The 12,500-nt window shown below is 43.3% G+C and overlaps 3 protein-coding genes across 4 annotated transcripts in view; all 3 read right to left on the reverse strand.

Annotated features, from left to right (window-relative positions):
- The window catches only part of LOC110512654 (adhesion G protein-coupled receptor E5), a 12,827-nt gene extending 5,056 nt beyond the window's left edge, over positions 1-7,771 (reverse strand). For both annotated transcript variants that reach the window (XR_005035423.1, XM_036939988.1), the window contains exons 1-6: positions 6,984-7,771; positions 4,923-5,033; positions 4,555-4,708; positions 4,334-4,453; positions 2,572-2,792; positions 1,463-1,648 (exon numbers count right to left, since the gene is read on the reverse strand). Coding sequence is in view for 1 of the 2 variants with exons in the window: in XM_036939988.1 (XP_036795883.1) it covers positions 1,463-1,648; positions 2,572-2,792; positions 4,334-4,453; positions 4,555-4,708; positions 4,923-5,000 (759 nt within the window). In the remaining variant the exon portion in view is untranslated. The remainder of the gene's footprint in view (positions 1-1,462; positions 1,649-2,571; positions 2,793-4,333; positions 4,454-4,554; positions 4,709-4,922; positions 5,034-6,983) is intronic.
- The window catches only part of LOC110519495 (adhesion G protein-coupled receptor E2-like), a 248,464-nt gene that overhangs the window by 222,452 nt on the left and 13,512 nt on the right, over positions 1-12,500 (reverse strand). The gene's annotated exons all lie outside the window — the stretch shown is intronic.
- The window catches only part of LOC110512397 (adhesion G protein-coupled receptor E1), a 98,325-nt gene that overhangs the window by 16,494 nt on the left and 69,331 nt on the right, over positions 1-12,500 (reverse strand). The gene's annotated exons all lie outside the window — the stretch shown is intronic.

The raw sequence follows: 12,500 nt of genomic DNA on the forward strand, positions 1-12,500 counted from the left end.
AGAGGGCGAGAGAGAGAGAGAGAGGGCGAGAGAGAGAGACAGAGAGAGAGAGAGAGAGAGAGAGAGAGGAGAGGGAGAGAGAGAGAGAGAGAGTGAGCAAGAGAGAGAGAGAGAGAGTGAGCAAGAGAGAGAGAGAGAGAGAGTGAGCAAGAGAGAGAGAGAGTGAGCAAGAGAGAGAGAGAGAGAGAGAGAGTGAGCAAGAGAGAGAGAGAGAGAGCAAGAGAGAGCGAGAGAGCAAGAGAGAAAGAGACACAGAGAGAGAGAAAGAGACACAGAGAGAGAGAAAGAGACACAGAGAGAGAGAAAGAGGAAGGGGTTTACATAATATAACATCAGTGGCGACCTGTCATTCAGGGCACCTGTTTCGAGACCCACATTTTTTGCAACAAAAAAATGATATATATCCAGCTGAAGTCAGAAGTTTACATACACTTAGGTTGGAGTCATTACAATTCGTTTTTCAACCACTCCACACATGTCTTGTTAACAATCTATAGTTTAGTCAAGTCGGTTAGGAATTCTACTTTGTGCAAGACACAAGTAATTTTTCAAACGATTGTTTACAGACAGATCATTTCACTTATAATTCACTGCATCACAATTCCAATGGGTCACAAGTTTACATACACTAACTTGACTGTGCCTTTAATAACTGAGGATAGCTGAAGATGCTTAACATTAACTGAGGATAGCTGAAGATGCTAAACATTAACTGAGGATGGCTGAAGATGCTTAACATTAACTGAGGATGGCTGAAGATGCTAAACATTAACTGAGGATGGCTGAAGATGCTTAACATTAACTGAGGATGGCTGAAGATGCTAAACATTAACTGAGGATGGCTGAAGATGCTTAACATTAACTGAGGATAGCTGAAGATGCTTAACATTAACTGAGGATGGCTGAAGAGGTTAAAACCTGTCACGGCTCGACGTTCCGCGCCATTTATTTGGAGGCGTTTGATTCAGAGAAACACCGGTTCCAACTTGCCCAACATGACGACAAATTATCTAGGACCTGCAAGCAAGTGCCTCATACATCTAGTTCCCCATAGGAAACTAATGGAAAACACAGTCAACTCAACAACAACAAAAAATCCTGGATGGTTTGTCTTCGGGGTTTTGCCTGCCAAATAACTTCTGTTATACTTACAGACATTATGTTAACATTTTTAGAAACTTTATCCAAATCTACCAATTATATGCATATCCTAGCTTCTGGACCTGAGTAGCAGGCAGTTTACTTTGGGCACGCTTTTCACCCAGATGTGAAAATACCGCCCCCATCCCAAAGAGGTTAACGTTAAGCATCTTCAGCTATCCTCAGTTCAACAACACAGCCTTTAACTCATTACTCAACCTACTCAACTGACAACATAAGGTAAGGAGCATTATATCACCCAGAGTGTGTGTGTGTGTGTGTGTGTGTGTGTGTGTGTGTGTGTGTGTGTGTGTGTGTGTACCTGTACAGGGTAGAGGGCCATGAGAACAGCAAAGCTGCTAAGGTGGGAACAGGAACACACGGTGTGTGTAGCGTTAGACGTGACTTTGGTACAGCCACTCCTTGACCACGCCCCTCCCTCTTCATGGACACGCCCCTCCGACCAGAACACACAGGTATAGTTCATCCTCGCTGACTCCGCCCTCACCTGGGGTAGGGGGTGGGGGGAGAGAGAGAGACAGAGAGAAACAGAGAGAGAGAGTGAGAGAGAGAGAAACAGAGAGAGAGAGAGAAACAGAGAGAGAGAGAAACAGAGAGAGAGAGAGTGAGAGAGGAGGATGAAACATTGGCTAAGCACTTCTTAGAGAACTGTCTCTTCAACAGATCAGTCTGTTAGGCCATTGTCAGTCTGTTAGGCCATCGTCAGTATGTTAGGCCATCGTTAGTCTGTTAGGCCATCATCAGTCTGATAGGCCATCGTCAGTATGTTAGGCCATCATCAGTCTGTTAGGCCATCGTCAGTCTGTTAGGCCATCGTCAGTCTGTTAGGCCATCGTCAGTCTGTTAGGCTATCGTAGTCTGTTAGGCCATCGTCAGTATGTTAGGCCATCGTCAGTCTGTTAGGCCATCGTCAGTCTGTCAGGCCATCATCAGTCTGTTAGGCCATCATCAGTCTGTTAGGCCATCATCAGTCTGTTAGGCAATCGTCAGTATGTTAGGCCATCGTCAGTCTGTTAGGCCATCGTCAGTATGTTAGGCCATCGTCAGTATGTTAGGCCTTCATCAGTCTGTTAGGCCATCGTTAGTCTGTTAGGCCATCGTCAGTCTGTCAGGCCATCATCAGTCTGTTAGGCCATCATCAGTCTGTTAGGCAATCGTCAGTCTGTTAGGCCATCGTCAGTATGTTAGGCCATCATCAGTCTGTTAGGCCAACATCAGTCTGTTAGGACATCGTCAGCATGTTAGGCCTTCATCAGTCTGTTAGGCCATCATCAGCATGTTAGGCCATCGTCAGTGTGTGGAAAAATGCAAGTCCTAACTGTAGCTGTACGATAATGATATACTAGAATATTTACATTTGTGATATGTTAACATCAGCACTACGGCATATGTTATATTATCAAATGCTACCTGAAGATGTCTGAAGGTGAGGATGACAGGCTGGGTGAGGTGTTCTGTTGCTGGGTTACTGACGAGAGCTGTTACCACCTTGGAACTGATCTGGTAGCTAGGCTTTGATGCTGTGGCGGTTGCTGTGTATCTGTTTGTGTCCGTGTCAGTGAGGTACTGGAAGGAGTTGTTGACAGAGCTCTCCACTGTCTTGTAACACACCAACCCAGCCAGAGTGAAACCTGGGAAGCACAGAATGAAACAAGTTACCAGAATGTCTTGTAGTTGTCCCAGAATCCCCAGGTTTTTCAGGTTTCCTGGTTGGAAGATTCCTGGAATAAGGAGGTGCTTTGAAATGCTGGTCATGGCTCACATCAACACCATTATCCCAGAAACCCTACACTCCAATTTGCATACAGCCCCAACAGATCCACATATGATACAATCTATTGCAATCCACACTGCCCAATCCACACTGCCCTTTTCCACCTTGATAAAAGGAACACCTATGTGAGAATGCTATTCCTTGACTACAGCTCAGAATTCAACACCATAGTGTTCTCAAAGCTCTTCACTAAGCTAAGGACTCTGGGACTAAACACCTCCCTCTGCAACTGGAACCTGGACTTCCTGAAGGGCCGCGCCCAGGTGATCCGCAACACGGGGGCCCCTCAGGGGTGCGTGATCAGTCCCCTCCTGTACTCCCTGTACACCCATGACTCATGGCCAAGCACGACTCCAACAACATCATTAAGTTTGCCGACGACAGAATAGTGGTAGGCCTGATTACCGACAACGATGAGATATCCTATAGGTGGAGGTCAGATACTTGGCCGTGTGGTGCCAGGATAACAACCTCTCCCTCAACATAATCAAGACAAAGGAGATGATTGTGGACTACAGGAAAAGGAGGCCCGAGCACGCCCCCATTCTCATCGACAGGGCTGTAGTGGGGCAGGTTGAGAGCTTCAAGTTCCCTCTCAGGAGACTGAAAAGATTTGGCATGGGTCCTCAGATCCTCAAAATGTTATACAGCTGCACGATCGAGAGTATGGTTGCATCACTGCCTGCTATGGCAACTGCTAGGCCTCCGACCACAAGACACTACAGAGGGTAATGCGTATGGCCCAGTACATCACTGGGGCCAAGCTTCTTGCCATCCAGAACCTATTTTCCAGGCGGTGTCAGAGAAAGGCCCTAAAAATTGTCAAAGACTCACTCTCTCAGTCACTCTTGTCACAGACTGTTCTCTCTGCTACCGAACAGCAAGCAGTACCGGAGCACCAAGTCTAGGTCCAAGAACATCTAATCAAATGGCTACCCAGAATATTTGCATTGTTCCCCCCCCCCCCACCCCCTATTTTACGCTGCTGCTACTCTCTAGTTATTATCTATGCATTGTCACATGAATAACTCTACCTACATGTACATATTACCTCAATTACCTCGACTAACCGGTGACCCCCACACATTGACTCTGTACCGGTACCAGCTGTATATATTATTTTACTGCTGCTCTTTAATTATGTTTTTTATTTTTTACTTATCTATTTTTTTCTTCACACTTCTTTTTCTTAAAACTGTACTGTTGGTTAAGGGCTTGTAAGCATTTTGATTCCTGAGACAAATACAATTTTCCTTTATTTGATATGAATAAGCAGGAAATGCTGAATCCAGGATTTCTAGGCAACCTGGGAATTTTTGGAAAGTTACTGGTACTAAAAGATACAGTACTTAGTTATAGATATGATGGTGATGATGATGGTGAGGATGACAAGCCTACCTGGGTACGTCCCGTTGCCAGTGGCTGTCTCCCAGCTGGTGTCCAGTCGCACGTTGTCATTGGCCAGGCTGATTGGCCCAATGGGCGGAGTCTGTCCCCTCCTCACTGCAAGCTCAGTAGCTGTGTACAAGGACAAGGAGAAAGGTGAAGGAGGATGTGTATGTGTGTGCATGTGTGTGGAAGTTCATGTTTATGTCTTCATGTGTATGTGTGTGTGTTACCTGTGTGGTCTGTTTCCATGGTGGTGTGGGTGTCTCTGAGCTGTGGCCCGATGAGCATCAAGGTGTCCTCCACGGCGCCTAGCAACCCACTCACCTCCCGGTTGTTGCTTAGGATACCTTGAGACAGGAGACTGTCTATCTCTGTCAAGACATTCTACACACAGGAAGTAGAAACAGGAAACAGGAAGTGAGTGAACGAGGTGTATATGTTTATATGCACGCATGATTTCACTGTGTGTGAGTGTGCATGCTTCTGTGAGTCCTTGCATGTGTGTGTGTGTGTGTGTGTGTGTGTGTGTGTGTGTGTGTGTGTGTGTGTGTGTGTGTGTGTGTGTGTGTGTGTGTGTGTGTGTGTGTGTGTGTTTAACCTCCAGTAACACCTCTCCAGTCAGTCTCCCTCCGGCTGCTTCCCCAGAGTTACTTAACGCCAGACAGCTTTTCCTCATCAGAGACAGGAGATCAGCTAAACCTGGGACAGTCTGAGAGACAGGAGATCAGCTAAACCTGGGACATTCTGAGAGACAGGAGATCAGCTAAACCTGGGACAGTCTGAGAGAGAGGAGATCAGCTAAACCTGGGACAGTCTGAGAGACAGGAGATCAGCTAAACCTGGGACAGTCTGAGAGACAGGAGATCAGCTAAACCTGGGACAGTCTGAGAGACAGGAGATCAGCTAAACCTGGGACAATCTGAGAGAGAGGAGATCAGCTAAACCTGGGACAGTCTGAGAGACAGGAGATCAGCTAAACCTGGGACAGTCTGAGAGAGAGGAGATCAGCTAAACCTGGAACAGTCTGAGAGAGAGGAGATCAGCTAAACCTGGGACAGTCTGAGAGACAGGAGATCAGCTAAACCTGGGACAGTCTGAGAGAGAGGAGATCAGCTAAACCTGGGACAGTCTGAGAGACAGGAGATCCGCTAAACCTGGGACAGTCTGAGAGAGAGGAGATCAGCTAAACCTGGGACAGTCTGAGAGAGAGGAGATCAGCTAAACCTGGGACAGTCTGAGAGAGAGGAGATCAGCTAAACCTGGGACAGTCTGAGAGACAGGAGATCAGCTAAACCTGGGACAGTCTGAGAGAGAGGAGATCAGCTAAACCTGGGACAGTCTGAGAGAGAGGAGATCAGCTAAACCTGGGACAGTCTGAGAGAGAGGAGATCAGCTAAACCTGGGACAGTCTGAGAGACAGGAGATCCGCTAAACCTGGGACAGTCTGAGAGAGAGGAGATCAGCTAAACCTGGGACAGTCTGAGAGAGAGGAGAAATTAATTCACATCATGTGGGTAAAAACAAATATACAAATATTGACATATATTGTAGTCACAGGAGATAGCACTTAAAAGTACTAATTAAAACACTTGTTTCTAAAGTGGTCTTAGAGAGAGAGAGAGAACAAGACAGAACAAGAGAGAACAAGAGAGAACGAAAGAGAGAACAAGAGAGAGAGAGAGATTTTAAAACGTATTATAAGATGCAATAGTGAGTTGCAGTATTTGGAAATCAGAGCCCTATTGGATAATATACCTTCACATCTACTGGTTATTTTACTGACTGCTCATTGCCATATTCTATAAATGTTCTGGTTATTTTACTGACTGCTTAATGCCATATTCTATAAATGTTCTGGTTATTTTACTGACTGCTTAATGCCATATTCTATAAATGTTCTGGTTATTTTACTGACTGCTCACAGCCATATTCCATAAATGTTCTGGTTATTTTACTGACTGCTTACTGCCATATTCTATAAATGTTGTAGTTATTTTAACTGACTGCTCATTGCCATATTCTATAAATGTTCTGGTTATTTTACTGACTGCTTAATGCCATATTCTATAAATGTTCTGGTTATTTTACTGACTGCTCATTGCCATATTCTATAAATGTTCTGGTTATTTTACTGACTGCTTAATGCCATATTCTATAAATGTTCTGGTTATTTTACTGACTGCTCACAGCCATATTCCATAAATGTTCTGGTTATTTTACTGACTGCTTACTGCCATATTCTATAAATGTTGTAGTTATTTTAACTGACTGCTCATTGCCATATTCTATAAATGTTCTGGTTATTTTACTGACTGCTTAATGCCATATTCTATAAATGTTCTGGTTATTTTACTGACTGCTTAATGCCATATTCTATAAATGTTCTGGTTATTTTACTGACTGATTAATGCCATATTCTATAAATGTTCTGGTTATTTTACTGACTGCTCACAGCCATATTCCATAAATGTTCTGGTTATTTTACTGACTGCTTACTGCCATATTCTATAAATGTTGTAGTTATTTTACTGACTGCTCACTACCATATTCTATAAATGTTCTGGTTATTTTACTGACTGCTCACTACCATATTCCATGAATGTCACCCTAAAGTGTTAGTCATTATGAGTGACATCAGGTGTCAGGGTTTAGAACTCACCTGTCCAGGAGTCTGATCCGCTTTGACCTGGTCACAGGTCAGTACTGAAGGAAACACAACACAATACCATCACACCTGGATCGATACTACACAGCACATACATATTACAAAACACAGCCATCACACCTGGATCAACACTACACAGCACATACATATTACAAAACACAACCATCACACCTGGATCAACACTACTCAGCACATACATATTACAAAACACAACCATCACACAGGGACAGACACTACTCAGCACATACATATTACAAAACACAACCATCACACCTGGATCAACACTACACAGCACATACATATTACAAAACACAACCATCACACCTGGATCAACACTACACAGCACATACATATTACAAAACACAACCATCACACAGGGACAGACACGACACAGCACATACATATTACAAAACACAACCATCACACAGGGACAGACACGACACAGCACATACATATTACAAAACACAACCATCACACAGGGACAGACACGACACAGCACATACATATTACAAAACACAGCCATCACACCTGGATCAACACTACACAGCACATACATATTACAAAACACAACCATCACACCTGGATCAACACTACTCAGCACATACATATTACAAAACACAACCATCACACAGGGACAGACACGACACAGCACATACATATTACAACACACAACCATCACACCTGGATCAACACGACACAGTGCAACACAACAGAACATAACACGACAGGACACAATCACACCTACACAACAAAAGAACACAATCCCACCTGCACATCAACACAACACTACACAACATAACACAATATAACATACCACCATCACAATATAACATACCACCATCACACGTGCACAACAACAACAACCACACAACAGGACACAGAACAACACAACACAATGAGAACTAACAACCATCACACGTGCATGTTACCTGCACCACAACACCACACCACAACACACACCACAACACACACCACAACACACCACAACACACCACACCAACACAACACACAAATGAAAACTGTCACATCCTTATCATGCTCATAGTAGATCCAAGTTGTTGCCATGGGTAACCAAGTTTACCATCAGATACCAACTAACTAAGATATAAATGAAGACATGAGACAGAGAGGAAGTTGAGGTGGAGATTAAAACACCCAGAAACCCACAGCACACCAGTGATGAAAATGTTACCATGGTAACCATCCTAGCATGCATCCCAAATGACACCCTATTGTATAGTGCTCTATGGGCCCTGGTCTAATGTAGTGCACTATACAGGGAAAAGGGTGTCATTTGGGCCTCAACACTACAAAGAGGAAGCTGCCAGTGGAATAACGGCATTTACAGCAACAGAGGAAAGTCACACCCCACAGAGCACGAGGACAGCAACACAATTAGACCCAACCAAATCATGAGAAAACAAAAAGATAATTACTTGACACATTGGAAAGAATTTACAAAAAAATTGTGCAAACTTGAATGCTATTTGGCCCTAAACAGAGAGTACACAGTGGCAGAATACCTGATCACTGTGACTGACACAAAATTAAGGAAATCTTTGACTATGTAAGGCTCAGTGAGCATAGCCTTGCTATTGAGAAAGGCCACCGTAGGCAGACCTGGCTCTCAAGAGAAGACAGGCTATGTGCACACTGCCCACAAAATGAGGTGGAAACTGAGCTGCACTTCCTAACCTCTTGCCCAATGTATGACACACACACACATACACACACACACACACACACACACACTCACACACACACACACACACACAAATACTCACCAGTACACTGTCCAGAAAATGTGAAGTTGACAGTCGTTGTGGATCTGAACCCAGGTAGACACTGACAGTAGAAGCTCCCCTGTGTGTTGTAACATGTGGCATTACTTCCACAGGGTGGGGTACTGTCCAACTCTTTACACTCATCTGTATCAACACATTGTTTTCTTGTTTTGAATATGAAGCCCAGGCCGCAATCTCTGGCCTCTAGGTTCCCCAGTAGTGTGAAATAAAGACCTGTGAAGAGAGAGAGAGAGAGAGAGAGAGAGAGAGAGAGAGAGAGAGAGAGAGAGAGAGAGAGAGAGAGAGAGAGAGAGAGAGAGAGAGAGAGAGAGAGAGTCAATTAACCAGACAACCACTTTAAGCGTAGGCCCTTTTAAGACAATGTGTACATCCCAAATGACACCATAATTCCTATATAGTGCACCATTAATCAAACAATGTTCACTTTAGGTAATAGGGTGCCATTTTGGACACATTCAATACATCAATTAGTGATCGCCATGGGATATAGGACTACTGGTAATGCTGAGCCTGTTATTGGTCCAGAATGTATTCTTTCTGATGTCACAGTGGAAAGTGTTCCAACAAGAAGGAACCTATCAACAAAACCATGTGGGATTGTTACTCAACATCACATTAATTTATGACTTGAAGCCCTCAAATTGAACTCTGGACTTCGAAGCCAGTTCCACTATTTATTTTTTATTCTTCCTGAGATCAGGTAATGATTTAGGAACTCTCATTTTCATTGCAAAGTGAATTTCGTTTGGAGTAAAAATGTTTCTGTTGCTAAACATTTTGCAACTGTTTATGGTCTTCATCTGAATGAACAGGCCTACAACCCAGGATGGAATATACAGATTTTGGGCACTTGTCTGCCAGGCTGGTAGATTATTACTAGCCCGAGTCCAAAATATGTGCCATGAAATATTTAAAAATACAAAATATCACAGACAGGCTAGTTTGGCAAATGTTCTACTAGCCAGATCTGAAAAGTACTAGCCTTGGACTAGCTTCAATCCCATCCCTGTCAACACCACAGTACTCTGGACCTCATTGGGATGCCAAAAAGTTCCTTCTTTACAATTTGTGCATCCCAAATGGTAGTCTATTCCATAGGCTACTGTACTATAGGCCCATGGGTATAATCACCAGTATAATACTGGTTCTCCACATTGCATATATACAGTCTATTCCACAGGCTACTGTACTACAGGCCCATGGGTCCACATTGCATATATTTAATTGTCTTCGTGGTGCCTAGTTTTTCTGATTTTACCAAATTCTTGTAATTTCTTGTAGCAAGTCCTACTGAGTACCTGGACTAGGGAGTGACTTTGGGGAAATGTGTATTTAAACATTTATTTCACCATAGTTCACACATTTAATAACCTGTACCGACTGGTAAATCATTCAGGATTATAGACTTGCCTTTGGTGATGGGAGAAGTTTCTGGGAAACAGCTACACCAGAAGGTTGTTAATGTTAATTAATTTACATATTCCGCAAGGCAGGGAATGACTACATTGGGCTACCGGACTCTGGGTTGCCCACTCTCTCTCTGGGCTACCGGACTCTGGGTTGCCCACTCTCTCTCTGGGCTACCGGACTCTGGGTTGCTGTTAAGGGAATTTTTATCAATGATGACTAATTATGTATACATTTCAATCAGGACTGACTAGTCCAAATGCTATTATGTACTGTACATACAGTGCCTTGCGAAAGTATTCGGCCCCCTTGAACTTTGCGACCTTTTGCCACATTTCAGGCTTCAAACATAAAGATATAAAACTGTTTTTTTTGTGAAGAATGAACAACAAGTGGGACACAATCATGAAGTGGAACGACATTTATTGGATATTTCAAACTTTTTTAACAAATCAAAAACTGAAAAATTGGGCGTGCAAAATTATTCAGCCCCTTTACTTTCAGTGCAGCAAACTCTCTCCAGAAGTTCAGTGAGGATCTCTGAATGATCCAATGTTGACCTAAATGATGAATGATGATAAATACAATCCACCTGTGTGTAATCAAGTCTCCGTATAAATGCACCTGCACTGTGATAGTCTCAGAGGTCCGTTAAAAGCGCAGAGAGCATCATGAAGAACAAGGAACACACCAGGCAGGTCCGAGATACTGTTGTGAAGAAGTTTAAAGCCGGATTTGGATACAAAAAGATTTCCCAAGCTTTAAACATCCCAAGGAGCACTGTGCAAGCGATAATATTGAAATGGAAGGAGTATCAGACCACTGCAAATCTACCAAGACCTGGCCGTCCCTCTAAACTTTCAGCTCATACAAGGAGAAGACTGATCAGAGATGCAGCCAAGAGGCCCATGATCACTCTGGATGAACTGCAGAGATCTACAGCTGAGGTGGGAGACTCTGTCCATAGGACAACAATCAGTCGTATATTGCACAAATCTGGCCTTTATGGAAGAGTGGCAAGAAGAAAGCCATTTCTTAAAGATATCCATAAAAAGTGTTGTTTAAAGTTTGCCACAAGCCACCTGGGAGACACACCAAACATGTGGAAGAAGGTGCTCTGGTCAGATGAAACCAAAATTGAACTTTTTGGCAACAATGCAAAACGTTATGTTTGGCGTAAAAGCAACACAGCTGAACACACCATCCCCACTGTCAAACATGGTGGTGGCAGCATCATGGTTTGGGCCTGCTTTTCTTCAGCAGGGACAGGGAAGATGGTTAAAATTGATGGGAAGATGGATGGAGCCAAATACAGGACCATTCTGGAAGAAAACCTGATGGAGTCGGCAAAAGACCTGAGACTGGGACGGAGATTTGTCTTCCAACAAGACAATGATCCAAAACATAAAGCAAAATCTACAATGGAATGGTTCAAAAATAAACTTATCCAGGTGTTAGAATGGCCAAGTCAAAGTCCAGACCTGAATCCAATCGAGAATCTGTGGAAAGAACTGAAAACTGCTGTTCACAAATGCTCTCCATCCAACCTCACTGAGCTCGAGCTGTTTTGCAAGGAGGAATGGGAAAAAATTCAGTCTCTCGATGTGCAAAACTGATAGACATACCCCAAGCGACTTACAGCTGTAATCACATCAAAAGGTGGCGCTACAAAGTATTAACTTAAGGGGGCTGAATAATTTTGCACGCCCAATTTTTCAGTTTTTGATTTGTTAAAAAAGTTTGAAATATCCAATAAATGTCGTTCCACTTCATGATTGTGTGCCACTTGTTGTTGATTCTTCACAAAAAAATACAGTTTTATATCTTTATGTTTGAAGCCTGAAATGTGGCAAAAGGTCGCAAAGTTCAAGGGGGCCGAATACTTTCGCAAGGCACTGTATATGAATTTTCTCTCTTGCTCCCATTCCCAATTGTATATAATATAGTCAGGAGTTTAGTAACAATGACGGTCTGTTCCTTTGTACAAATGAATGAACTATCTCCAGATGGCAGGGACGGACTATCTCCAGACTGTCTAGAATGCTGATTTACAGTGACTGACCTTGGCTTTAGGAGAGGAGGGAAGGCTCGAGAACTATAGGGCCTCTCTACCGGTGTCATGAAAGAGATAGAACATTTAGAAAACGCTGACGTCATTTTCAGTTTATAACCTGTGGTAAAATGTGTATGTACCCAGTAATCTCTTGAATTAAACGCTGTTACCTGAGTTTAACACTGGGGCTCTGTCCATTCCTATAATAATATGGGTTTTACAATGCCATAGAATGTATTGACGGAG

This window comes from Oncorhynchus mykiss, chromosome 13 (assembly GCF_013265735.2).
Source record: "Oncorhynchus mykiss isolate Arlee chromosome 13, USDA_OmykA_1.1, whole genome shotgun sequence".
NCBI lineage: Eukaryota > Metazoa > Chordata > Actinopteri > Salmoniformes > Salmonidae > Oncorhynchus > Oncorhynchus mykiss.